Source organism: Marmota monax, unplaced genomic scaffold (assembly GCF_021218885.2).
Source record: "Marmota monax isolate L192 unplaced genomic scaffold, Marmota_monax_Labrador192_F-V1.1 WCK01_AAM20220418_F8-fsc00022, whole genome shotgun sequence".
In the NCBI taxonomy this organism is placed as follows: Eukaryota; Metazoa; Chordata; class Mammalia; order Rodentia; family Sciuridae; genus Marmota; species Marmota monax.
Genome location: NW_026695215.1, coordinates 15,454,313 through 15,478,970, shown reverse-complemented (window position 1 = coordinate 15,478,970; position 24,658 = coordinate 15,454,313). Strand labels below are relative to the sequence as shown.

Sequence of the window (24,658 nt, the reverse complement as noted above, 5' to 3'; positions counted from 1 at the left end):
GAGAAAAGGAACACATTGGGATGGAGTGGGGGCAGCCTGTGCCTTAGCCAAACCCCCAAAAAGCTGGAAAAAATAAAAAAACAAGAAATATCCTGAGTGTCTTATGAATGTCACCTCATGAAAACGAGCAGTGGCTGTGTGGCAACTGACAAGATCAATGACTCCTGGAAGAGGTGCCCAAGGGAATCTGTATCTATTGGTCTTTTCATTCTTTCCCCAAATGGTGATGTCTCTTTAAATATGACTTGCTATTAATTGCAAACACTGTGTTCTGCTTTTCAAATAGAATTCTATTAAAGGAGAAAATGCCCAAGAAGAGGAAAATCATGTCAATCTGCTTTTCCAAGTCATGATACCCAGGCTTCGCCACTAAAGAAGACATACCTGAAGCAGGAAGAGCACCGAGCAAGGAGAAACAGCTTCTAAAATCTGCCCCGTAACCTGAAAGGTGACAAGTGACAGCTAAGCCTCCAGGATGCTTATTGCATCACCATGCTCTGGAGCTGGTCCAGGGGAAGCACGAAGTGTCCGTCAACCCACCTGCCACCCTCCCCCAGTGTCCCTGCTCCCTCCCCTGCATGGTGAGATATGGTGGGGAGCAGGGATTGTGACATAAGCAAATGCCCCAGCTGCTAGATGTGGATGCCAGCCCATGAGCTTCCTGTAGGGACACCACCTGTGAAGGTCCCATCAATAGCCAGCTTCTCGCAAACCCCAAATTGACTACCTCACGAGAGGACAAGGGACCTTGCATCGTAGAACGGACAGCAGGATTCTGGTAGAGGAGGTGTCAGGGCCCCTGGGGACCCGGTGACCAGCATGGCGGAAATCATAGACACCGCTATGTGCGTTTGCTCCCCGTGTTGCACATGGCAGAGGTGTTGTCCCCGGCTGTGCTCCTGCCTGTGCTGCAAGTTCATCTTCACCTCAGAGCGGAACTGCACCTGCTTCCCCTGCCCCTACAAGGACGAGAGGAACTGCCAGTTCTGCCACTGCACCTGCGCTGAGAACCCCAACTGCCACTGGTGCTGCTGCTCCTGGGCCAATGACCCCAACTGTAAGTGCTGCTGCACGGCCACCGGCAACATCAAGTGCTACTACTATGAGAGCCGCTGCTGCCGTAATGCCACCGTCACTTTCCACAAAGGTCGCCTCAAGAGCATCCGCACCTCGTAAGTGCTGGCACCAATGTGGGTTCCCACTGGCTCAGGAAAACTGGGGACCTCACACCAGTGGAGGGGTGCCCAGATAAGCCAGTGCCTCCCTGAGTCCATTTCTCTGTCTGGAAAGAGAAGAGCAAGAATTCTGTAGCCAATCAGTGTATCCTACACAGCCACTAACCAAGTGACACTGAGTTCCAAACCCAAGCTCTGTTAACCATGCAAATGGGTGCTGGCCCTCTGAGCCCCACACCCTCTACTGTACAGAATCCTCATAGCTAAGGCTGAGTGTGTGAGCAACCGCCAGCCACTGCCTGTGTGACCCCCCTAACCCTCCCCTGTGCCTCTGAATCCTGAGGAAAAGGAACCTCAGAGAGGTGGAGTTGCCTGGGATCACACAATTAGTAGGATGCAGAGTCAGGACTTGAACCCAGAGCCTGCTCTCTGCACTTTAAAGTGCTATACAGCAAAATGGAAACAGTGACAACTGTCATGTTGTGGTGGTAGGAGGACTAATGTATGTGCTTTGTAGTCTCTTATGTGACAGTCAAATATGAATTGCTGTTCCTATTCCTTGTATGCACTTTTGATATTTGCAACATATATTGGAAAAGTAAGAACTTATATGGGCCACTTTTGACCCCAGGAACCTAGATAAGAATCTTAGATGCTTCCATATGGCTTACTTCAAGGAGGCAAGTTCATAGTTCAGCACTGTAAGATGACAAGATCAGGAGGGACAGAACACTGGGAGGCAGATTCTAAGGCTTTCAAGGCTGGAAAAGCAATATTCTGTGTGCAAAGCTTTTGTGAGTCTGGGGGAAGAATATGATTCATTATGCATTTCAGCACTTAGTAGATGCTCAATAAATGTTACTCTTCACCAGGGCCTTCTCATGATATTTGCATGAATAGAGAATCTAGGATTCTGCATGCAAGTCCAGGAATTCTAAGGTGTGGACAGTAATGTGCATGCTCCTGTCTTCTCTCCACTGCCCAGCCTTGGAGAGTCCCTGAGTCCATTCCAACTGGAGAGGGATGAAATTGGTGCTTTGGGAAGATGCCTTAGGCATCAGTAGCTCCCAAATTTTGCTGTAAATTGATTGAAATCACCTGGGGATCTTTAAAAACTATCCCTGCCTAGTCCCCACCCTAAATATTCTGATTTTATTAATCTGGGATGGGACTGGGGCATCCAAAGCACCATAGCCTACTTGGCAAATGCCCTTCAGGTAATTTCAAGGTGCACAATGGCCTGGAGGGGGCGAGGGGGACACTGGGAGACTTGCCAGCCAGGTGAGACAGACAGAACCAGGTGCAAAGAGAGCTGGCCTGGGCTGGGGAGAGGCAGGGGGTCTATGCAGAGAGCAGAGGCAGGAGGGTTCAGTAAGAAGTCAGGATGCTGGGCTTGAGGACTTACTTTGACATGGAAGCATGGTCCCTGAATGTCCATTCCACACCTGAATCTTTGGGAGGGTGAGCAAGAGGCTATCAGGTGCCGGGGGCCTGGGGCACTTGTGTTCCATCTCCCAAGGCTCCTCTCCCAGCTTCTGACACCTGCTCAGCTGGCCATCCCACCTTATTCTGATTTCCTCTCCCCCTGGCCTTCCTCTCTTTCTCCCTTCCTTTTCCATCTCTGCTGCAGCTCTCTGGGCCACTGACACCTGTCCCCTAGCCTGGGCACACTCTTTCCTCTCACAACTCTTCCCTTCTTCCCTCCCTCTCTCTTTCTGATTTCTTACGCAGTTTCTCTGTGCGTCCTACCTCGCTTCTCAGAGTCCTATGTTTTTATTAAGTGAAGAAGGCCATCTGGTCCCCCATGTATGACTGGCCTGTACCTAGGGGCCCACACAGGAGGCTGCAGGGCACAGAGGAAAAAGAACTGAGGACAGTGGGGCCCCTAGGCTGGGGCCCAGTCTCCCAGTGCTCAGGGATGAAGCTCTAGGTGCCCAAGCCTGCGGAAGTGAGAGGCTCTCAGTCTCTCCAGGCTGCTTGGCAAATGCTCTGATTGCCTGGGCTCCCAGACACAGGCCCCTGACCCAGGGAAGACACAGACGCAGAGAAGGTAAGAGCAAAGGAAGCCCGGCCCTAGGGTCCAGACCAAACATTCTGTGAACAGAGAAAAGACAGGGACAGCCAGAGAGAGTGTCGCTGTCCCCACCTCCGTTCCCATAGCCAAATCACTTATTTTCATAAACTGCTTTTGCTCTGGCTGTAACTTCCTAAGCCTGTGCACTTGAATTTACAAGGGTGTTACCCCTCCTTTTGTAGTTCTTATAATTAAATATATGAACTTGAGATGTTAGAGAAAGAACCTTTACATGCACAATGGTAGATACGCATGCTTTCCTGGACCTAACCTCTAGTTCCTTCTCTACTGTGTACATTAGTGGGTGGTAGCAGAGAGGAGTCACTGTAGAGGCTTACTATCCACCAGCACTTAAGCACCTCATATAGATTCCCTCTTTTAGACTTCCTGACAACCTCATGAAGGAAGTAGCATTGTGAGCTTTAATTATAGAGAAGGAAACAGAGGATGAGATGTTCAGAAACCCTTGTCAAATGTGCAGCTCTGAAGTGGCGCCCTCTATCATATCTGATGTGCCCAGGAGCCCAGGCCCTGATCCTCCAGAGTCAGGCCATAGGGGTTCTAGGCCTGGCCCGGGTATTGACCTCCTGGTGTCATGAGAAGGACACTTAGTCACCCTCTCCTGTGTCCCATCCTACATACAATAATAGTGACAATGTCAGTGCCCCCCAGACAAAACATAAGTGTACACCTGTAACTGGCAAGATCGGATTTACTGACTCATTGCAACAGGTGAGAACACATCTCCTGGGCCAGTGTACGTTATCTTGGTAAGAAAGCATCAGTAAGTTATAATGGGATTTGGACTCTTCTTAGGATATGGAGGTAATTTTTCTATTGGTTATCTTAATAAATCTTATCTAGAAGGTGGGAAGAACAGAGTGAGCCTAGATCTGTAATTGAGAAAAAAAAAAAAAAAACAGCACTCATTCCCATTAACTCTGATAAGAAGATGCTGGGTCATTTTTGTGGTTTGGACACTGTTCTTGTCTGAGTTCCAGCCTGAGGAAGTGGTCTTGCTTCTGCCCTAATCTCTCACAGTCACACATGGGCCCTGTCTGATGCTGGTGTTCTGGGATAGTACCAATGTCCAGCAGAACGCCAAGGCCTACCTGTCAGTGCCAGGCCAGTGTCCTGCATTTTCCTTGCTCAAAAAATAACTGCAAGTAATTGGAGTGCTACAGTCCTATGGGGACTGCTCTAGGTCCTTACAGGTGTTAAATTCAAATTTAATCCTCTCAAGAAACTCAGTGGCCTGGGTACCAACTTCATGAAGTAACAGGCAGGGAGAGGTTACTTTCTTGCCTGAGGTCACCCAGACAAAAGGGGTGGAGGCAGGCTTGGAAACCAGGCTTCCTGCAGGAGCCCATGTCCTCCCCATCCCTCTCAGCTGCTGCCCAGCGACAGAACTGGCAGAGGTTGAGAAATGGAGCCAGCTCTTGAGCCTGTCTCCTGAAGCCCTGTGTGTCTTCTTTCAGGTCCAAGACTGCCCTGCGAGTGGGGAGCAGCGACCCACAGTTGGATGAGGTGAGGTCATTACCAGCTAGCAGTCACCTGGTGGATCACCTCACCTGCCCCATGTGCAACCGGCTGCGCCTGCACTCCTTCATGCTGCCCTGCAACCACAGCCTGTGTGAGAAGTGCCTGCGGCACCTGCAGAAACACGCCGAGGTCACCGAGAACTTCTTCATCCTCATCTGCCCGGTGTGCAACCGCTCGCACTGCATGCCCTACAGCCACAAGATGCAGCTGCCCGAGAACTACCTGCGCGGGCGCCTCACCAAGCGCTACATGCAGGAGCATGGCTACCTCAGGTGGCGCTTCGACCGCTCCTCGGGGCCCATCAACTGCCAGGTGTGCCGCAGGCGCCGCATCGCCTACAAGCGCTGCACCACCTGCCGCCTCAACTTATGCAACGACTGTCTCAAGGCCTTCCACGCGGACGTGGCCATGCAGGATCATGTCTTCGTGGACACCAGCCCTGAGGACCAGGACGAGAAGATCTGCATCCACCACCCATCCAGCCGCATCAACGAGTACTGCCGCAACGACAATGAGCTGCTCTGCACCTTCTGCAAGATCACTTTCCACAACGGCCACGACACCATCAGCCTCATAGACGCCTGCTCCGAGAGGGCCGCCGCCCTCTTCAGTGCCATCGCCAAGTTCAAAGCAGGTCTTGCTTCACTTCTCACCCCCTCCTAATTCAGGGCCTGATGGGGAGGTGGCTTGGGGCCATCTGTTAGCGAGAGCCTGGTCTCCACCTGGTGGAGGGATCCAGACCTGGGGAACCCAAGCTCCCTGCAAGTCCGGGTGCCTACACCTGACAGCTTCCACCAGCCACAGCCTCACTGCGGCTCGGTTTCCTCATCTATAAAATGGGATGAGCCTAGTAATTCCCTCACTGGGTTGCTGTGAGGATTAAGTATGCTTTTTTATAAGCATATCAAAAAAAACTACCTGGCATAGTGCATAACAATTCTATAATCTTGGTTATGATCTTTATGTCCTTTTGGCCTCATTTTTCCCAAGAAAAATGAGGAGTATGATCATATAGTGTCCTGAAGCTCTGTAACCCTATTCAAGGTGTTTTGTCAGTGAACTTAGATATTCCCCCTCCCCTTAGTCTGCAAAAGGGAAATAAATAAGCTAATGCTGAGAATCAGTTCAATTTAAAAATTCTCCTCTCCCCATGAACTTTTCCCCAGAGTTGCAGACAGCAAAGTAAATGAACTGATAACTAAGACATAATAATGGGGAAACTCAAAAATAGCCAAGAACATTCTGGTCAATGCCTTGTCTTTCCTTAGTATGCCTGTTCATAGTTGTTTATATTGGCTAATAGAATTTAGTTGTGGCTTCTATAAGGAAAACTGACCTTGGCTTCTGTCATGGAAACAAGTACAATAATAGTTCATAAAGGCCTGTAAAGTGCCCCATAATTTCTGCCTATATCTCCATCTGGTTAGGTCTGAGGAACCTGCATCCTCTTTTCCTCCAGGAACAGAAGGCAGATGTGCGTAAGCCTTGGGAACACGTCATGTCCCATCTCAATCATCCAACAGTACAGGGCATCAAAATCCTCTCCATCGAGAAGACAACTGTGCTTCAAGGAAATAATAGCACAAGGCAGCTAATAAGAGGCAGACCCCATAGATCTGACTCCAAAATCCACATTAATGCCACAGCACTCATTTGACAACCTACTCTGTATTGAACAGTGGCCATGATCTAAAATCTAACCTAACTTCTGTGGTCTGTTTCCTTAAGGAGTGGCCTACTGGCAGTGACCAGGGGCACCAGATCATGCCAGCCCCTTCCCTTTGCCATGTACTTTGCTGTCCACTGCAACAACATGCCCAAACACGGGGGGGGGGGGGGTGGCTTTGCCCTGAGCACACAGAAAGGTCCCACTAGGTATTAAGGGGAGTTGGAGACAGATTTTGCTCCTGTTCTTGTCGCCCAGAATCTCTCAGCAGCCTGGATAGTTCAGGAGTGACATGATTTTCTCAATTGCCAAACACTGGGACATAACTGACATCCTCTTCAGCTTGGGAACCTCCAACAGGAAAGTCTTATGTTAAAGAAAGCTTGCAGGAGGCCCATTGCTCAGAAAATGGTTGGCTCCTAGAGGATTTTCTTGAGGTAGGACTTACTGCCTGCCCAAACTAGGACTTGACCAGATTCTTTGGGGTCTCAATATGGGGAAGGAACTTCTGCCTGGAGCCTCTGTGGCTCCCATGCAGCTGTAGGTAACCTAGGTCCTTAACACAGGACAGTCAACACTAGGATAGTTTTTTCGGAGTCCAGAACACCTAAAAGTCAGACAGCCAAGTTCAATTCAAGGTTGAGGGACAATACCAGCACAAATTCCAGGGAGCCCAGCAGCTGAGAAGGTGGCAGGGATGATAGGTAAATTAGATATCAGATCTGAGTAAATAATTTAATCTGTTCATCAATGCTGAAGAAACAAAAGCAACATTTTGGAATCAGTTTGAACTTGTTCTTGACCACTGGGCTCACATATAGGGAGTACCATAAATCTGCATTTTTGAACACATCTCCAGGTTATTCAAAAGCAGGTTACTTGAGCACATTTGTTAAAAAAAAAAATCTGGGCCCTACAGAGAAGATCCAGTTCAGGAGTTTCACTAACAACTTTTGTGCCCTTGTCTAACCCAGTAGGGTGAGCAACAGGGATAATTTTAAAGCTCCCCATTGTGTTGTAATATGCATTTGAGACTGAGAACCACTGCACTGAGGGAGCTCAAAAATTTAGTTCCTTGCCACTCAAAATGTGCGGACCAGCAACACGGGCATCACCCAGGCTTGTTAGTAATGCAAGATCTCAGCTCGAACCCAGGCCTATTGCATCAAAATCTGTATTTAAAGCAAGAGCCCCAGGAGATTCCCTGGAGTAGATTCCAAATCTAGCTGGAAACTGCCTCACCAGGATTTCTGGGCCCCAACTTAGGCCAATTGATTCAGAATATCAGCAAGTGAGGTGAGAGTTCAGTCTTTCTAAAGCCCCCAGGGTGATTCTGGTGCTCAGAGAAAGCTGACAACAGGTACAATTAAGAACATAGCCAGGTGTGGTGGTGCACACCTGTAATCCCAGTAGCTCAGGAGGCTGAGGCAGGAGGATTAGGAGTTCAAAGCCAGCCTCAGCAACTTAGCAAAGCCCTAAGAAACTTAGCAAGACCCTGTCTCTAAATAAAATGTTTAAAAAAAATGGCTGGGCATGTGACTCAGTTGTTGAGTGCTGATGGGTTCAATCTCTGATTACCACCCTGCCACACACACACACACACACACACACACACAAAAACATAGTCTTTGGGACCAAAAAAGTAGAATTCAGGACAGGATCCAGTTTCTCCTATTTACTTGCCACATGACTCTGGGCAGTCACTTAACCCCTCTGAACCTTAGTTGCCTCATCTATAAATGGGAATAATATCTTACTGTATAGGAAGATCCATGTAATATATGATAATATATGGATCTGGTCCATAATATGTATAATATATGATAATACATGGATCTGGTCCATAATAAATGTTTAATAAATAGTAGTTAGTTTTCAGTGTGTTGCCTGAAAAAGACCTTGATTTGCCTTTGCTCTAATTCCAGCTCTTGCTAAGCCATCATATTTGTGAGGTTTGGGTCTGTATGGGGTCTATTGATAGATGAATTTGTTCTATATGGGGTCTATATGAAGGATGAATTTGTTCTCCTTCAAGTGTGACAACAAACCCTGTCTTTCTGTTTTTCTCTCCTGGTGCTGCCTCTTCTTGCTCATTTAAGACATTTTTATACTCCCTCCAGACTTTGCTCTAATCAACTTAACTAATTCCCAATAAAGCCAGGAATTTCCTACCAAAGTATCATTAGCAAAGGATTACTATTGACTAGTGAAAGAAAATAATGCATAACATAGAATTTCAGCTACCACAAGTCACAGTAGACTTGCATTTGGGGAGTTCAGGGAGCACTTTGAAGGCCCTGATGAAATTAGACCCCAGGATTTTCCCTTCAGCCTAATCTGCATGGCCTCATGTAAGGGAGAAGGGGGGCAGAGATGGGGGCTTTGGGGAATAGGCCAGAAAGTGACATTGCTGACATTCGCCCCAGAGGTATTACAAAGATATTACAAGCACTTTTGACCAACTCTCCCTTACTGCTCATGGTGGCAACTGTGGTCCCTGTTCTCATGCTCCAGTGGAACCCTATGTTTTCTGTTACTCCAATGCACACCATTGTTACAATGGCCACTATTCACAGAAGCCCAGCTTCCTGTGGACCAAGGATTATGTTAAGCCAAGCAAAATAAATCCAGTAATCCTCACTATTAAATAAAATGTGATGAGGATTATACACCCATTCCCTGTAGCAGTGGCCTTCTATGTGGAGAATCTTACCTATCATATAGACCCCTATGCCTACAACCCTCTAAAGTCAACAAATATTTTCATCTCAAAGGTTGGAGATGGGCCTCATGCTCACTCTCCCACGCATCCTCCCATGGCAGTACCATTGGGTGTATGAAGAGAGGTGCCCTCTCCTATTCACACCTGTATCCCTCATGCCTAGAAAGACAGCACGTAGCAGGGCTCCTAATGTTTGTTGACTGAATAACTAGGTGAACTTAAGATCCAAATGCCACATAAGAAGGTCCAGGGTGAATTTGTTCTCCTTCAAGTGTGACAATAGAACCTGTATTGAAAACGAATGGGGAAAAGGCAAGAAAGGGAACATAGCTGAATCACGAGAGAGAGAAAGGGTGTGTAAGAGAGCTAGCTGTCTCCATGGAGGAAAACTGTGGCTAATTTCCTGCTGTTGTTGGTTTGGATTCCTGGTGAATGAGACGAGGCAGCATTTACAAATAGTCATCAGATAACAAATCCCACCAGTATGTATAATTATAATGCACCTAAATAGATGAAAAAATAATAATACCAAGCAGTCATCAGAACTTTAATCTCCTGCCACTGCAAAAGCTTAGATTTCCTGCAGGAAAGGAGAAGGCCCAGTAACTTTGTGCCTTCACCTCATCTCCAGTCCAGTCTGCAACGAAGTAGAATCTGGTGGAAAGTAATATGGGGGGTGGCCTTGAACTTGTAGCCTCAGCTCCAAGGTCACAGGGATCACCCTGACTAGAGAAGGTGCCTGGAGAGGGTGGTTGTGCTTGAGGGAAGAAATGGAGGAGGAGGCCAGGAGGAGGGAGATTCCCTTCTTGAATTTTCAAGAAGGGATGATCCTGTTTCAAGCCAGCCACAAGTGACTACCTTCTCGCTCCCTCAGTCCTTGAAGCCCAGGGTGTTTGCTGCAGCCTGCTGTGGCTGTGCCATCTGGGGAGAGGAGCTTTTTTATTTTATTTATTTATTTTTTTGTAGTTGTAGATGGACAGAGTGCCTTTATTTTATTTATTTTTATGTGGTGCTGAGGATGGAGCCCAGGGCCTCATACGCACTAGGCAAGCACTCTGCCGCTGAGCTCCAGCCCCAGCCCCTGGGGAGAGGGACATTTTAACAGAAACTAACTTGGTTGTTTTGCAGTCCGATACGAAATTGATAATGACCTCATGGAGTTCAACATTTTAAAAAACAGTTTTAAATCTGACAAGGAGGCAAAGCGGAAAGAGATCAGAAATGGGTTTCTCAAGCTGCGCAGCATTCTTCACGAAAAGGAGAAGAACATCATGGAGCAGATAGAGAATCTAGAAGTGTCCAGGCAGAAGGAGATTGAGAAATATGTGTACGTCACGACCATGAAAGTGAACGAAATGGATGGCCTCATAGCCTACTCCAAGGAGGCCCTCAAGGAGACGGGCCAGGTGGCCTTCCTGCAGTCGGCCAAGATCCTGGTGGACCAGATCGAGGATGGCATCCAGAGCACCTTCAGGCCTGACCCCCATCTACGGCTGCACTCCTTACACTGCCTGCCCTTGGACTTCGCTGAGCTCTCCAGCGCCATGCACCAGCTCTTCCCCACAGGACCCAAGAAGGTATGCTCCTCGGGCGATTCTCTGCCCTCCCCCTACCCCATGCACTCTGAAATGATGATTGCCAGGAAGGTCACATTTAGTACCCATAGCTTTGGCAACCAGCAGATATACCAGCGAAGCTCCTCCTTACTGTCCTTCAACACTGCTTCAGAGAAGGCCAAGGGGGGTCCTGAGGTCTGTGGGAGAGCCCAGTCTGCTGCTCCCGCCAAAACCACAGATGGCCTCTACACTTACTGGAGTGCCACGGCCGACAACAAGCCCCCTCAGAACAGCAGCAGCTTCCACAACTGGTACTCATTCAATGACGCCTCTGTGAAGACCCCAGGCCCCATCATTATCTACCAGACCCTGGTGTATCCAAGAGCTGCCAAGGTAAGAAATGGGGAAGGATAGGGCACAGGATGGAAGTGGGTAGTTGGGAAAAGGTGTCCATACCAATCTGACCTCTAGGATCTGGTCAACCCTCTCTGCTTCTCTGGGCTGTGTGGTCAGCCCATTCAAAAATGGGAAGTTCCTGAAATCTTCCAAGGTTAGCTTAAACCAAACCGTGTATTTAGCTCATAGTCACAAATGCAATGGAAAGCCCCACTCCCCCTGTAAAGATGGCCCCTGTATTGAAAGAGATCCCAAGTTGGGAACCAAAGGAGTTTGAAGAGACTGCTTGAAGAGTGAAACATTTCCCAAAGGAAAGGTGCAGAAACAAGTCAGAAACCCAGGTTCCATTACCTGTCTACCCTGGATTCTTCCAAATTGCTACCTTCCCCCAAGAAAATAACCAGACTCATCATGATTTGGAACAACTGGAGCATCATCCCCAACAGAATTAAAATTCATATCTCCTGAGATATTTTTTGTTTATTGAGAGGAGAGGTGGAGAGTGGGGTCTTTCATGGTTCTCCACAACTGCCATGACCTGACCTCAGGAGACATGACTCCCCTTTGACCTTCCTGACCTGACATGGACAAATATTCAATCCAGCTGAACCTAAAGTGAATTGCTTATGAAATACTTTATTAAAATTCAAAGAGGCAAGAAAGAAAACATGAAGCCTGATTTCCCATTAGAGTATGTCTTGCCTCCTTTTCAGGGTCCCTGCAGGGCTACCTCCCTCGCCAACCTATGGCCTGCTTCCATGTGGCAGAGCCCATCTTTTGTCCCCATAATCTAGGAATACCCCTAAGTACGATTAGTATCCTCAAAGTCTAAACTAGTGTTTCTCAAACATTAATTGCTCCCAGAGATCTTGCTAAAATGCAGATTCTCTTTCAGTGGGGCCTGAAACTGTGCTCCTCAAAAACTTGTAAGTGTTGCCAATGCTGCTATCTACAGACTGCACTTAGGAAGGTCTAAAAACAAGAAAACAAAGGTCAGAAACAAGGCAAACTTATCTCCCATTCTCCTGAAGTGTCATCCTCTATGACTGGTGTCTATTATAACTGACACTTAGAATGACCATTCTGTGTGAGGTAGAACATGTCCTCCCAGATGCTATAAGAAAGCATCCCTGATTTTCCTATAAGAGGTGCACATAACTTAGCAGCTGAACTGCATATACAAATGGTACTAAATCAGCAAGGCCTACACTGTGATCCTACACATGATCCTGCTAACTCCCAACTTCTTTGGGAGTTAACAGGATCATGCTCTAAAGCAAAGGTGCTCCACCATGTAAAAGGCCTACACTGTGGGTGACATCAGCTCATGGATGGCAGTAGGTCTCATCTCCAAGTCCACTCAGACTTCTTTGGGAGTTAGCAGGATCATGCTCTAAAGCAAAGGGGCTGGGGGAGACTGTTCTCTATGTGGGCTTGGGATAGTCACCCCATGCCACCTATCAGTCCTCCCAGAATGAACATAGGAGAGGGCCTACCCAGAACAAGCAGTCAAGTCATTGGCAATCAAGAGAGGACACTACTGCCAGACAGTGATATTTGACGTAAAAAAATTCACTGATCCCTGTTAGAATTGTGGGATGGAGCTCATGTGTGAATCATGGTGTTCCATCATGTAAAAGATAAACTCTGTGTTGACGACTCTCTCAAATGTTTAAGATTCTGGCATAGAAAATACTCTTGTAAATTGTTAATATGTTTTGTAAAAACCCTAGAGATTTTTAAACTCAACTTTATTTCCTGAAATTCCTTTCTAAGAAATGATTAAAAATTCAGATGAAGATTCATGTCCAAACATGTTCATTGCAGTATTTATTATTAGAGTATAAAATTAGAAACAACCTAAATGTTCAACTGTAGAAGGAGTCAATTATTTATGGAGCAGTTTTTAAAGATGGTGGTTTGCTGAATATTTAATGATAAATAAAAATATATAAAATACAATAAGTGAGAGAAAGAAGGAATCAATACAACATAATCTAAATTAAAAGTATTTGCATATTTGTGTGTATTCCAATATTAGAAAAATATAACAGTGAAGTAACTGGATTGCAGGATTATGAGCATTACTTATTTTTTTCCCTTCCACTTTTTTCTGTATTTTCCAGCTACAATAAGTATGTTTGTTTTGATAGAAAAAATTATGTTAATTTTTATTAAGTTTTATAACTTCATTTGTAAAATTTGTATACCTGTAAAATGGTAAATTTTCTCTCATAACATTAAAATTTTAAGCATTAGATATCTGCTTTGAAAATACATTTATTATAAGATACTATAATCCCAGACACCATCTGCTAATTGAGACTTGTTAATATATATCTCTTCCCAGGAGTTAATATTTTGTGTTTTGAATGTGTTCATGGATTCACCATTATTGGATAAGTCATTTCACCACTCTGGATAGTTCCTTGGGTATAATATAGGGGTTGGGATAGTTAAGCTCTTTATCTTAAAGGATTCTGTGGTTCCACTGAAATTTGCTAAATGTATCCATTCTGGGTCTACAAAATGGGATAATACAGTCCATCTTCCTGGAGTTGTGAGGATTACGTGAATCAAGGATGGTAATGCCTGACACGGAATTTGATGCATAGCAGGTGTTCAGTAAATAGTAGCTGCTTTTGTTAGTGGTGTCTAAAGGATAATTGTCAACTCCATGTTGACTGACAGTAAAAACCCAGAGTAGCATTCTTCTGTTTCTGAAGGCCATCACAAGCACCAAGCCAGGCTCATCCAAGACTGTGGCACAGGGTCTAATCCAAAGCCCTCAGCAGCTGCAGGGGCTGGGGTTAGCTGCCCCACAGATCGTTAACAGTATAAATCTTTATGGGAAAGAAGGCTGAGTGGTGTGGACCAGTACAGCTAGCACCACACGGACATGTTCATTTCTCCCATAGGTTTACTGGACATGCCCAACAGAAGACGTGGACTCTTTTGAGATGGAATTCTATGAACTTGTCACTACCCCTCCTAACAATGTGCGGACAGAACTCTGTGGACAAATTCGGGACATAATGCAGCAGAATATAGAACTACACAATCTAACGCCCAACACGGAATATCTGTTCAAAGTGAGAGCCATCAATGACAATGGTCCTGGACAGTGGAGTGACATCTGTAAGGTACTGTGCACACTGTTTCTCAGATAGATTGTCTTGATGGCCTCTGGATGTGGCTCTGTTAGAATGGTTATGAGATCACAGAACCCAGAAGAACTCTCCCTCTAAGCTCAAGAAATCTGTAACTCACAGCAAATGGGGCTACTGGCCTCACCCAGACTTTGCAAATGGGGCTGAGAATTTTAAGTTCTGCTTTATTCATAAACCATTTGTTCCAGGTATGGCGTCAGGAGGCAGAAATTCAAAGGAAAATAAGGCATAACTCCAGCCTCCAAGGTGCTCAGGATATATCTAGTAAATGAATAATTGTTGTGTGAGAAAAATAAGAAATAATTGAAGTATAAGAAAAATTAAAATGGAGTGCTGTCCCTAAGCAAAGATCGAATGCTAAATTGAACAAATATAAATACAGGACACCCAGTTAAATTTGAATTTCTCACAAAACAACAGATAAATTTTTTAGTATAAGTTTGTCCCATATAAATTTTAAGACCATTAATACTAAAAATAATCATTTTTTTTTGTTTATCTGAAAGCTAAGAGTAGCTATTAAGCAGGTCAAGTAGGCCCCACCCTCAAAAAAAGTACCAGATTGCTACTATCTGCTTTATGATGCAAGGCTGATTCTTCTTTATATTCCCAGGGGACACACACTTATAATTTTATTGATATTAAAAGGAGAAAGACAAGGCAAAAAATATCAAGACTGCCCAGAGTTATGTTGCTGGAGAGCCATGATGGTATTCTTTGGAATTGGACTAGCTTGTGTCTTAATCAGAAATTCTTTAGAAGGAAAAAGGGCAAGTCCATTCATTTCAGCTTTTGCAAACAGGAAACTGATGCTGTTGAAAAGGAAGTCTCATGAGACCCCTGCCATGATTCCCAAGGGGACTGGAAAGTCATCAGTCAATCCCCTCCCCCACTCCCTTTCCCTCTCCCTCTCTCTGCCTCCTACTTATCTCTGCTTCTCTCTGAATCTGTACCATTTTTGCCTAGCCCTTAATTTCTGCTCCCCTAAATTTTGCTTGTATGTGGTTTGGGACAGTCTTGGTCCAATCTCTGAGTGGTCTCAATTCCAGGGCCAGACAGCATCTCCAGAGCCCCACTCTGTCTCCTTGGTCAGATGTTTGAGGAAATGCATCTGATTGGTTGCTGCCTCTAGGCATGGGGGAATACAGGAAGTATGGCGAGGCAGGCTTTGCTCTCTTGGGTAGCAACTGGCATCATGCATGGCTTCTGGAGCCCAGCACCCACATGCACATCCACCCCAACTCCAAGGTCAGACACTTGCATGGGAGGGAGATGAGAGAACCCGCCTGGTCCTTCCACCCCTGCAACCCGGCCATAGCCCTGCCTGGTAGTTGGCTCCCCCTTATCCTTGGTACCCCCCTCTTCAGAGCGTGGAATGGCCCCTAGCTGACACCACATTTTGCACTGTGTCCTCTTCACTATGGATTTTTCCTTTAATATCTCTGCCTTCTCAGAGTTTTTAAGAATCCCTCCAAAATATCTTGCCCATAAAGAGCATTTGGTGCTGTCATGACATTTTTAAAAATGCATCTTCTGTCGTTTCTAGGTGCTAGGAATAGAGGGGCAGAGGAATAGGTGCATGTCCTCCATAGGCCATCTCACCCTTCTGGGTCTTTCTTAGGTGGTTACTTTGTGGCTCCTCTGAAACTACGAACTCCTTGAGAACAAAATTCACAGCTAATCCATCTTTCTATTTCCCACGATGCTTACCACAGCAGTTTGCATCTAGCAGTTCTTAATGGTTATTGAGTGAATACATGAGTGAAAATGTGGCCAAACAAATGAATATATGAATGAATGTCTACATTAAAAAGTGAAGAAATAAATTGATAAATAAAATTAATAATTACAAAGTACCATAAGATGCCCGAAAGCTAAATGTTTTATATAATCAGTCGAGAAATAACATTCCCCTGAAATTGTGTTTATGCGATTTAATTTACCCTCCCCCATAAGAGAAGGAAATGCATTTCAGTCCCTTTGCTTTTTAACACAATATCTAAATGAGTGGAGTCCTAATTAATGAGGTTTTCTGGAAGCTTCATTTTTATCTGACTCGAAGAGCTGCAATATAGATTTTCCCTTTGGCAGTCATCTTCCTCCCTTCTTGGTGGTGAGATTAGCATTCCGGGGGAAACACTGGTTTCCTTAACATTTGTCATGATTTGCATAAGTAAAGGCTTCAGAAGCAAATGAAAATAAGATGGTGTGTTTGAATGACATTTACAAAGCTTCATAAAAGTAATGACTTTAGCTCTTTGCTATAAAATCGAAAATTTTTCCTTTGGCATCAGGACGATGCAGGTATTCCTGAAAGGTTTCATTTAAATGCTGCAAAGAGGAAGCAGACTCATTTCTGATCCAAAATGCAATATTTCCATCCATATGCACTTTTGTAAAAGAAACGAAATAACACCTTTTATATTTGATTTGCATAGTCTAAGACTTTTTGATTTTTTTAAGAGGTTTTCTTTGGAGTATAGGGCATGCAATGGGAAGATTAACCTTAAGACTTTCTTTAAAGGTCCCAATTAAAGGTCAACTCTGCATCAGACTCTGTAGACTCATTATCCCCAATCATCCAAACCACTTAGCATGGAGGGATTTACTGCTTCATTCTACAGATGAGGAAAGTGAGGCTCAGGAAAGGAAAACGTCCAGCCTCCTGTAAGATCAAGGATGGACTGACTTGGAACCTGAGTCTGTATCCAAAGCCAGAGCCTTTGTCCACCTATGCCATAAACAGATGCAACAAGGTCTGGGGCGGGGTGGGCTCACCCCTGGGGACATACTCCAGAAGAGCGTTGTCAAAGTCAACAGCAGGGAAAGCCAAAGTTTTATTTATATGAGAGCTAGAAGTTGCATGGGAAAGAGCATCAGGTTGGGGCTCCTGTATCTGGGTACAAGTCCCAAGTACAATAGGTCACACATTCCATGGAGATGGGCACCATGCTGGTCTCACTCAACCCTCTTTGCCCATGTCCCCAGCTGACAGCTCCTAACATCAAAGAGCCTCATTGTCAACTTGAAGGGTAGAGAAACGCCTTCTCGGAGAAGTCATGCATTCTTTGGCCTCAGTTTAGCTCCAGATCTTCCTCCAGTCCTGTGCACACCTGCTGACCACCATTCACACTTTTGTGAACGCACTGTCTCACTTGACTGGCTCCTGCTCATGTCAAGCCTCAGCTAACTTCCATGAAGTCTTCCCATGACAAAAATCAAACTGTCCATCAGTGTATTGGTTTTCTATTGCTGCCTTATACAAATGATATATGACCTTACAGTTGTGAAGATAGAAGTCCAAAACGGGTCTCTCCGGGTAAATGAAAGCATCAGCAATGCTACATTCCTCCTGGAGAGTCTAAGGAAGAATCCATTTCCTCCCCTTTACCAGTCTCTAGGGGCCACCTGCACCCCTTGGCTCATGGTCTCTTTCTGCATCTCCAAAGCCAGCAGCATTGGTCTGAGTCCTTCTCATGCTGCATCCCTATGGCTCTCCTCCACCTCCACCTTCCACCTGAAGAAGCCTTGCAATGACCTGATCCACCTGATGGCCCAGGAGGATCTCCCCACCTGGAGACCTGCTGCCTAGCAATCTTACTTCCCCTTTGCCGTCTAATATAGTGTATTCAAAGGTTCTAGGACTAGGACGGAGACATTTGTGAGATTACTCTGCCTACCACAATCTGTAAACTGAGTTCCTAGATGACACCAGATTTGGAGGTAAAACTTCAAGGCCAACAAAAGTCTCAAATTGGTGCTTTCCAGGTCTTTCCCAATAGCTCTTCAGGAAATGCAGCCACCCCTGTTCCCACCCAGCATCTCAAAGCCCTTCCCAGTCTGTCAGCCGGGCAGTGTCGGGTGCTCAGGAAGTAGTCCTTGGGACTCTGCGTGCTGCTGCTCCTGTTGGAGCCACGGCCTCAGAGCAGGGGTTCCTGGCCATCGGGCCTCCCCGTCCAGCTCTTTCTCTTTCCCTGCTGCAGAATGTCTCCCCAGGCTGAGCCACTCATTGTCAAGTGTTGAGGCTGAAGGACAGTTTGAGTGACTACCACCATTCCACAGTCTAAAAACTACCCCACAGCCACCCACATGCTCACAGTGGGTCTGAAATGATACCTACGTCCTTTGCACTCCCTGTCCCCTTAGAATTTATTGTTTTCTAAAGAGCCTCTGACACATGTCAATCAAACTTTACTGGTCCCTCCCTACCTGCCCTGCAGAGACATTTGAACCCTGGAGCGCATATAACTTAGGCTCAGTCAAGCTGGACCTGAGTTTTATTTCATCTCATACACAAAGGGTTTAATTAATAATAGACCTCAGTTCATGGTCCATTAACACTTGTCTATGCAAGGTGCTTTTCTTATTTTACATATTCCTTTTTGTGACATCTGTTGTTTTATGTGTGTCTTTTTGTTTTTATGTGTTCTTGCATGAGGCGTATTGTGTTTTAATGCGTTACTGATTTTCACAAATAGCAGGTAGAGTGTCGCATATCTTGCTTTGTTTCTTTCCCTCTTTTTTCTCTTAATACTGTGTTTTTATGATCCATCCCTGTCTTTATGGCCATCTTGTCCCTTTTTTTAATTCTAATTTTTTAATTTGTTCTAATTAGTTATACATGACAGTAGAATGCATCTTTTAATTTGTTCTAATTAGTTTTACATGACAGTAGAATGCATTTTGACACACTGTACAAAAATGGGGTACAAATTCTCCTTCCTCTGACTGAACAAGGTATAGTCACCCAGGGAGTATAATCATACATGTATATAGGGTAATAATGTCTGTCTCATTCTACAGTCTTTCCCATCCCCACATCCCTTCCCCTCCCCTCTGCACAATCCAAAGCTCCTTCAATCTTCCTTACCCATCCGCCCTCATTATGGATTAGCATCCACATCTCAGGGAAAACATTTGAGGGGTTTGGCTTATTTCACTTAGCATGATATTCTCCAGCACCATCCATTTACCTGCATATGCCATAATTTCATTCTTCCTTAAGGCTGAGTAATATTCCATGGGTATATATACCACAATTTCTTTATCCATTCATCCTTTGAAGGGCATCTCAGTTGGTTCCATAGTTTAGCTATTTGTGAATTGAGCTGCTATAAACATTGATGTGTCCCTTATTTTTGATGTGGTCACCTACTCATCCAGGATGGACACTCAGGTGACCACCAGTAATGCTGCAGTGAGCAGCCTTACCTGGGACACCTTGAGGGTGGCATGGGACAGAAAAACATCCCTGAGTTATCACATGGATTTCCTAGGGCTCCCATAACAACAGGCTTCAGACTGAGTTGCTGAAACAGAAATTTACTCGAAGTCCAAGAGCAGTGTCAACAGGGCTGCTTCCTCCCGAGGCCTCTTCCCTTGGCTGACAGATGGCTGCCTTCTCACTGGTCCTCATAGTCTTTCCTCCAGCAGGCATATCCCTGGCATGTCTCTGTGTACCCACTTTTCCTCCTACAAGCACATCAGTCAGGCAGGAGCAGAGCTCCCTCTAATCACCTCACTTATCACTTCTTTGAAGTCCCTATCTCCAAACAGAGTCACATTCTGAGGTACAGGGTGAGGGGTGGGCAGGACTTCAACATAAGAATTTTGGAGGGACCATTTAGCCCATGTCAGAATATTCAATGGGTGAAACTCCCCGTCATAGATAGTGGGGTGTTTAATTTGCCCACATTCATGAATGCTTCCATGAGGAATAGATGAGGCCCCATGATTTAAGCCCCACCCACATTCAGTGAGATCTAGCTTTCTGCTCTTCTGCTAACCCAATTGTTATAAAGTGGTATCTCCTTAAGGTTTTAAATTTCATCTCATAGATAAGTTTTCAGGATTTCCTCTTCAGTGAATAGTCTGTGAATATCCCTTGCCAGTTTTTCTACTGTATTTTCCTTTTCCAAGTGATTTGCAGGATGTCCCTTACATATGCTAGACAATGGCTTTAGACATTGCTAATACACTCTCCCCTTTTGACATTTGTCTATTTCCTTTGGTCATAGTGTACTTCATCAAACAGCAGAAATCTTCAACTTTCATATAATCAAAGTTAATTATTTTTTTTCCTTATGGTTTGACCTTTTGAAGTTTTGTTTTAAAAGTATTTCCCTTAGATCCAAAAGGTAATCTTCTATATATTCTTTTATTAAATTTGCTGTTTCACCTTTCAAATTTAGTTCTTTAATCCATACAGACTTCAACTTTGAATGCAATGCTAAGTAGAAAGTTCTTGTTGTTCCATCTGGTGAGCCAGTTTCCCCAAAACCACCTACCAAGCGATCTTTTCTCTGTGAGTCTAAAACCAAGGTGCCACTTTAACCTTACATTAAGTCCCCTTAAGTCTCTATTATGACCTGTTCGTCTAAGGGCTGTTCTTATGTCAATGCCTGTTATGGTTTGGATGTGAGGTGTCCCCCAAAAGCTCACGTGTGAGACAATGCAAGAAGGTTTGGAGGAGAAGTGATAGGGTTATAGCCTTGACCTAATTAGTGAATTAATCCCTGATTAACTGAGTGGTAAGTGGAGGCAGGTGGGGTGTGACTGGAGGAAGTGGTTCATGGGGGCATGGCTATGGGGTATATATATATATATATATATATATATTTTTTTTTTTTTTAAACCGTACAATTTTTTTTATGTTTTTTAGTCATACATGACAGCAGAATGTATTTTGACATATAATACATACATGGAATGTACATACATCAATCATAATGTCTACTCTATTCTGCTGCCCTTCCTATCCCCCCCACTCCTCCCCTCCTCTCCCATCCTTTTATGGGGTATATATTTTGTATCTGGGGAGTGGAGACTCTCTCTGCTTTCTGATCACCCTGCGAGCTGCTTCCCTCTGCCACACTCTTCCTCCATGATGTTCAGCCTCACTTGGAGCCCAGACTAATGGAGTTGGCATTCTATGAACTAAGACCTCTGAAACCATGAGCCCCTAAATAAACTTTACCTCCTCTACAGCTGTTCTGGCTGGATCCTTTTAGTCACAGCAGCAAAAAAGATGACTAAAAAAAAATGCCACACTGTGTTATTGTTTTTTAACTTCAGCTTTGTACCTTGTCTTGATGAACTGCTCAGTTAAATATCTCCATTACCCTTCTTTCTTTTTTATGATCTATTTAGATAATCATAGAGCTCTATTCTTTTACAAAAGTTTTGGAGTAAGTAAATTTAATCCATTAAAAAACACTCCAGATAGAATTTGACTAGGAAGACACTGAGTCTGTAATTAGGAGAAAATTAATATTGATATTTTTGAAGAATATCTGGACATTTATTCAAACTATCTTATACGGGCTCTGCTAGGGTTTTTTTTTTTTTTTTTTCCTGTATCAGTACTATGTATTCCTGGGTAAACCATATAGTTTAGAAAGCTAACAGTGACATAAAAACTATAGTTCACTATGTTGTATCGTATACTAGAAATTTGCTAAAAGTTTAGGTGCTCTGATCACACACACAAAAGGAATCATTATGTGAGGTGACACATATTCTAATTTGCTTGATTTTTATAATTATATTTCACTATCCATATTCACATCAAAACATCATGCTGCATACCTTAAATATATCCAATAAAAATAAATAAAACTGTTTACAAACTTTGTTTATATTATAAATGTTGTTTTCTATTTCATTATTTATCTAATGAATTCCTGGTTTGGAATTAAGACTGTTGCTGTCTGTAGACTAATCTTGATTTGAGAAATCTTTAAAAATTTTATATTAACATTCTGAGAATCTAACCTGTTGATTCTTTTTTTTCCCCAAACATTTGATCATATCATCTATAAATTATGATGTTTTTTATCTCTTGCCTTACAATATTTAAACCTGTATTTCTTTTTCTTTCCTAATAGCTTTGGTGAGTGCCTTGAGTCATACATAAAATGGAAGCAGAGATAGCAGGTCTCTTTGTCATATTCCTCATCTTTAAGTTACTCCAATGAATTATTATTTTTGATTTTGTGGTATGTAAACCTTAATAAGTTAAGGAAATTTTCTTCTAAGTTTCTGAGAACATGTGCATAGTGAAACATTCATTTTTTGTGTGTTACTTGAGACAGTTTTTCTCCTTTAGGCCTTTTTTGATAGCGTAAATTACAATGACTGATTTATTTTTTATTTTATTTTTGTTGTTGTGGTTGACTGAGATTAAACCTAGGCCCTTGTACAGGCTAAACATACATTCCACCTTTGAGCTATAATCTAACCTTCAATGAAGGATTTTTCTGATGATAAATTCTACTTGCATGCATGGAATAGACCCTACATGATCATCATGTGTCATTTTTAATACACTACTTCAATAACTACTTCAGTTAGCTCCCTTTTAATTTAGATTATTACATCTGTAATAATAAGTGAACTGGGTTTATAATTTTTTGCTTGTATTATTTATCTGATTCTAGAATCAGTATTTCAGTGACTTAATAAAAGAAGCTGTGAAGCTTTTGCTCTTCTCCTATTTTTTAAAGCAGCTCTATCTTACAAGTTTGGTAGGATTCATTTGGAAAGCAATATGAGCCCAATGCATTTGGGACAAGGGAGGGGACGTCAAGTATAATTCTCAGTGACTTATTCCAATTTCTGTCTTTCTGCTTCTATCTTCTGTTTATCTGGTCCCCTTGTTCACAGACACAGCTCAGCTCTCCCTGTCCTATTCTCATGCCACACACAATCTGTCTTTGTCTATCTTGACTATTGTATGAGGCAAAAGTTCAAATCCTCCTTTTCCATAAGAGTCAGATCCTAGCTGCTCATACCATGTGACCCTTTCCTTATTGCCCTGATGGTTCTGTGTGCATATCTTACCTTACTTTTCTTTTTTCAAAGTTATTTTATGCATTATTTCCATTTTTACCCAGCCATAGATAATGTCATGTATATAACATGACCTTTACCTCCCATGAAACTTTGTTTTCTCTAAAACCAAAAATAAATTTTATAAAAGTAGAGAGCATAATGCTAGTAGGTATCTAATTTATTTTTGCCCTTTTCCTTTGTATACAAATATAGAAAGGTAAAAGCTTTGTACATGAATGACTCTGTGCTTAGTATAAACGTTCCTCTTCACCATGTACATCCCACCCTACCCCATCTGTCCCACAAGCCCTCATTCCAGGCAGAGCGCTTTACCCAGTGAAATCTTTCCTCCCAGGGTCTCAACCTGACTCCCTAAATGTGTCTTCAGTGAGTGAGGATCAGGAAGGAATGAGACTGCTGCCAGACTGGAGAGGTGGAGAAACCACCACTTTTTAAAGGCAAGGCGTGGAGTCCACATCTAAGCAGAGTCAGGGAGATTTCTAGGAGAGTCCTGCTTAGCACTCACACCCAGGGCAACCTTTTCTAAGATGTTTTCCCTTTTCTAAGAAATATCTCTTTACCATCACCAGTGTTAGGACTATGGAGTTGAAAAACAGTCATTTCTCCCATCCCCCAGTCACGGTGCTCTCAGTCTGGTAAGAAAATCAAACATATCAGGCAAGTTCCAGGTGCTGGTGGAAGATGCCGGAACTACTCTAGGGTGAGCCCACCTAGGGTGTAGCCCCGACGCCCACCTTCAAGGCACTTATGTGAGCTGCCTTGAAGGAAGCAGGACCTGGTCTGCGGAATCTAGGCCCCAGCACACTGTGAAAGCTGTCTGGTCCTCTGAGCCTGGGTTTCTTAGTCTCTGAACTGGGGCTGACAGCACGTGCTCTTGAGGAGGACCTGAGGGTTTCAGAGCTGTGTGTGCAGTGTCTGGCATGGTAAGGCTGGGCTCATAGGAACTGCTGTTCCTCCACAGCTGGTGTCAAGGCTGTCTGCTTCTCCCTGCAGGTGGTGACACCCGACGGGAGTGGGAAGACGCAAGCTAAGTGGGGCCTGCTGAAAAACATCCAGTCTGCCCTCCAGAAGCGCTTCTGAGTCCTGCAGAAACCCTCCGAGATGCGCCACAGAAGAGACATATATATATCACACATGGGGATGTATTTTTCTCACCATTTTCTTTGAGGAGGTGGCGGATGAATGTCCCCAGTGCCTCTGAGTTTTCCAACAGAAGTCTTCTAAGAGCTAATAAAAGGACATGCCTGACCTCATGGCTGGCTGTTTGTTCATTATGATGAAACTAAGATTTCAAAACAGGCAGCAAGTCATCTGGTCTCCCTCGGCTCGGGGGCAACCCTGAGCCCCAGCTGGGAGGTGCTGTGTGTACAGCAAGAGCCAAGCCCCTGGGTAACAAAAAGAACATCATCTATGGTGGTATTATGATTTTGGTTAGGTGTCCCCTCCAAAAGCTCATGTGTGAGACAATGCAAGAAAGTTTAGAGGAGGAATGATTGGGTTCTAA

General features: G+C 44.2%; 1 protein-coding gene across 1 annotated transcript; it reads left to right on the top strand.

Moving 5' to 3' along the window:
• The first annotated feature begins 819 nt into the window (after positions 1-819).
• Trim42 (tripartite motif containing 42) lies at positions 820-24,234 on the top strand. The gene is made up of 5 exons (XM_046431776.1): positions 820-1,172; positions 4,728-5,425; positions 10,308-11,128; positions 14,050-14,274; positions 24,148-24,234. Exons 1-5 carry the CDS (start codon positions 820-822, stop codon positions 24,232-24,234), a joined length of 2,184 nt encoding a protein of 727 aa, XP_046287732.1.
• Positions 24,235-24,658: the final 424 nt, after the last annotated feature.

Excerpts from the sequence above, each read along its gene's own strand:
- Trim42 (XM_046431776.1), top strand. The coding sequence starts at position 820 with ATGGCGGAAATCATAGACACCGCTATGTGCGTTTGCTCCCCGTGTTGC. Across the intron at positions 1,173-4,727 it reads CTCAAGAGCATCCGCACCTC|GTCCAAGACTGCCCTGCGAG; the intron begins GTAAGTGCTGGC and ends GTCTTCTTTCAG. Across the intron at positions 14,275-24,147 it reads AGTGGAGTGACATCTGTAAG|GTGGTGACACCCGACGGGAG; the intron begins GTACTGTGCACA and ends TTCTCCCTGCAG.